The sequence below is a fragment of the Palaemon carinicauda genome, chromosome 1 (genome assembly GCF_036898095.1).
Source record: "Palaemon carinicauda isolate YSFRI2023 chromosome 1, ASM3689809v2, whole genome shotgun sequence".
Classification (NCBI taxonomy): Eukaryota; Metazoa; Arthropoda; class Malacostraca; order Decapoda; family Palaemonidae; genus Palaemon; species Palaemon carinicauda.
In genome coordinates this window covers 16,712,682-16,716,883 of record NC_090725.1, presented here as the reverse complement: position 1 = coordinate 16,716,883, position 4,202 = coordinate 16,712,682, and the positions used below count along the sequence as shown (strand labels likewise).

General features: G+C 34.3%; 1 protein-coding gene across 1 annotated transcript; it reads left to right on the top strand.

Annotated features, from left to right (window-relative positions):
- The first annotated feature begins 867 nt into the window (after nt 1-867).
- On the top strand, nt 868-2,876 carry LOC137614287 (uncharacterized). Its single transcript, XM_068344306.1, has 2 exons — nt 868-883; nt 2,452-2,876. Exons 1-2 carry the CDS (start codon nt 868-870, stop codon nt 2,874-2,876), a joined length of 441 nt encoding a protein of 146 aa, XP_068200407.1.
- Nucleotides 2,877-4,202: the final 1,326 nt, after the last annotated feature.

Genomic DNA, 4,202 nt, shown 5'->3' with positions numbered 1-4,202 from the left:
AGCTCGGAAAAGTTTCCTGATCGCTGATTGGTTGGACGAGATAATTCTAACCAATCAGCGATCAGGAAAATTTTCCGAGCTAAAAGGGCACCGCTGCGAGTCGGTGCAAATCTGCCTCGATAAAAGAAATGGACTATAGTGTTTTAGATAACATGATCGAACGCATTTAAGAAATATACAGACATAAAAAAACGCTCATATGACTTTAAATTTGCTTTTAGATCTAATATTCTTTGAAAATCTCAAATTATTATTATTATTACTAGCAAAGCGACAACCTTAGATTGAAAAGCAGAATGCTGTAAGACCAAAGGCTCCAACAGGAAAAATAACCCAGTGAGGAAAGGAAATAAGGAAACTATGGCACTACCCAAGACTAGAAAATATTTGTTTGATTTTGGAGTGTCTTCCTCCTAGAAGAGCTGCTCACCATAGCTAAAGAATCTCTTCCACCTTTATCAAGAGTAAAGTAGCCACTGAACAACGACAGTGCAGTAGTTGACCCCTTCTGCGAAGAAGAAATTTTTCTTTATACTAGTGGAGAATTTGTAACGAACTAGTCGGTGTATGCGTAGGCAAAGTAAAAATGGGCCGTAACCAGTGAGTGATCCAATATAGTACTATCTGGCTAGTCAAAGGACCCAATAACTCTCTAGCTGTAATATTTCGACGGGTGGCTGGTGGCTTAGCAAGGAACAGGTCACCATTGAAATAAACAAATGAGAAAGTACACAACTGATTCAGATATGAAGTCATAATTTGAAATGATGCTTCTCTCGCTAAGATAATCAAATCTTATGAAGATGTCGGATTAGGCGTCTAGAGGATGCGTCACCAATGTTTATGTTGATTTGTAATTGATAGAATATGGTGGCTGAGTTTGGTAAATCCTAAAGTTTTGGTTGCCACCTTCACTAGTGACAGAGATACAGAACAAAATAGGCATTATGACTAAACTTTGTATCAAGGTCAAATTATTTTGGTATCAGACTGTAGAGTTTCAGACTTTCTTTTTCTATAAAACATTGTTCTGACAAGCAGATGATTACACATACAAATACATGCCCACACATATGAACGCGCACACATGCAAACATACACACACACACACACACACACACACATATATATATATATATATATATATATATATATATATATATGTATATATATATATATATATATATATATATATATATGTGTGTGTGTGTGTGTGTGTGTATATACATATATATGTGTGTGTGTTTGCGTGTGTGAATGAATGTGTATATGTGTAAATATGTACGAATATATTCCTATACATACACACATACGAGTATGTGTGTTTACATATATATGAGTGTGTGTATATGCACATATATATGAATGTATGCATGTATGCGTGTATGTATGTATATACATACACACATATGCATATATGTATTTATTTATTAATGTATATGTATGTATACACACATATATGTATATATATATATATATATATATATATATATATATATATATGTGTGTGTATATATACATAATGTATATTTATATATATGTATATATATACATATATATTGAAAGTTGTAATTTAATTTAAACAGGTTAGAAGACAAATAGGTTTTTCATATTTTCACCTTTCAAAATACTCAAGATACATTAATGATATATATATATATATATATATATATATATATATATATATATATATATATATATATATATATATACTGTATATATGTATATATATATTCATATATAAACGTATATGTATATATATATATATATATATATATATATATATATATATATATATATATATGAAGCCAGGGAACTTAACAGAGTCGGTGATTTTTTTATTATATAATATTTTTTATAGTTACCTATTAGAAGACTATTTACATACTTTTTCTTTTTTAAAAATACATATTTTACGTGTATACAGATTCTCGATACATCAGCTCCCGCATGTAGTAAGAAAAATGAGTATTTGTGTAATCAGGCAAAAAAAAAAAAAAAAAAAAAAAAAAAAAAAAAAAAAAATGCTGCCCAGGTCAATTTTCTGAATGAACTACAAAAGAAATTATGTTTTCCTTTTATTCGTGCACGGGATACTTGAAATATCATAAAACCACATATTCACAACTACAGTGGCAAGAATTAATGTACAGTGGTCTGAGTATAACCTTGACCGGATTTTGTTCTTTCGCCAAAGCTATTAATATTAAGACGCAAAATTATGAGGTATTGTAAACGGAAGGCTTTGTCCTTGCATAAAATGGACTTATCTATAATTACACGCATGGACTCATATTGGCTCTGGTGAAAGGGGGTATTTAATATGAAGGCAGAAACTTTCTGTAGTCAAAATAATTGAATTCTTACCTCGGGAACTTCAAGGTTATGCATATTGTTGAGATTAAAGGACGAAAAAGTGTTTTTTTTTTCTTTTTTTTTTTAATGACTAAGACGACGACTTCGACTACGACTACGATGACTTTGACGAAGACGACGACGACGACTTCGACTACAAGGATAACGACGACGACGACGACTTCGACTACAAGGATAACGACGACGACGACGACGACGACTTCGACTACAAGGATAACGACGACGACGACGACGACGACTTCGACTACAAGGATAACGACGACGACGACGACGACGACTTCGACTACGAGGATAACGACGGCGACGACAATGACTTCGACTACTATGACAACGACAACGACGACGACTTCGACGACGACTTCGACTACGAGGATAACGACGCCGACGACAATGACTTCGACTACGATGACAACGACGACGACGACGACTTCGACGACGACTTCGACTACGACTTCGATTTCGACGACGGCGACTTCAACAACAATGATTTGTTTATGTAACACGAAATGACAGCTCTGGAAACTCATGCGCCTCCTTTGCTTTCGGGTTTCATTGTGACCCATTCCTTCTTGCAATAGCTTTTAAACCCCGTGTTATTTTGACGTTTCATTCCAGGTAATATATAGTTAGCGTATTACATTCATTTAAAAATGTCGGGGATTTTCCAATTCATTGTTCATAGCGTTTCCCGAGGGTTAGCTGAAGCCACCATTGATCTGTCAGAGTGGAGGCAGTGTCACTAACCCGGCCCTTTTCCTAACTATTACTGCCTTCAAAATACTTTCATTACTCCTCAAAATGTCTTCATTACTCCCTCGAAAACTTTCACTATTCCCTTCAAATACTTTTATTACTCCCTTCAAAATACTTTCAGTACTCCCTCTCAAGATAATTTCATTACTCCTCAAAATACCTTCATTACTCCCCTCGCAAACTTTCATTATTCCCTTCAAATACTTTCATTACTCTCTTCAAAAGCTTGCATTACCCCCCCCCTTCAATATAATTTTATTACTCCTCAAAATACCTTCATTACTCCCCCTCAAAAAACTTTCATTATTAACCTTCAAATACTTTCATTACTCTCTTCAAAATGCTTTCACTACTCCCTCTCAAGATAATTTCATTACTCCTCAAAATACCTGCATTACTCCCCCTCAAAAAACCTTCATTATTAACCCTCATATACTTTCATTACTCTCTTCAAAAACTTTCACCTCAAAATACCTTCATTACTCCATTTTAAAATACTATCACTATTCTCCCTCATAATACTTTCATTATTCCGTTTCAAAATAGTTTTCATGACTTCTCCCTCAAAATTGTACGATCATGTACCGACCGTGTGTCACACGATCGTACATAGTTCATTTTGTGCTTGTATCTTCGCTCTCCCCTCGCACTAAAACGAACTATGTACGATCGTGTGACACACGGTTGGTACAAAATTTTTTCTAATTTGCCTATTGCCAGAATTTCGCTAATCATTTAACAGCGTGTCTTACCGCATTTTGATATAAGTAATTAGCTAATGTGTAGGATGGAAAGCCTAGTTGAAAAACTGTGAAATACATATTGTTTTGGGAGTACGGTGGGAAAGCATAAATTGAATTGCAGAGGGATGACGGCCAGACGAACCCTTCTTTTTTTTTCTGTCACCGGTTTAAAATGTCACTCCTCTTTTTGAAACGCAGGTTTACTTATTTTCTTTGTAAACATTCCACAAGCAAGAGTGTACATAAGACGTGTAATTGCATCAAAGAAATACTTCTTTTACTGAGATATGCTAATGCACGCGTTATATCAATTCTTTTTAGTATACTGCA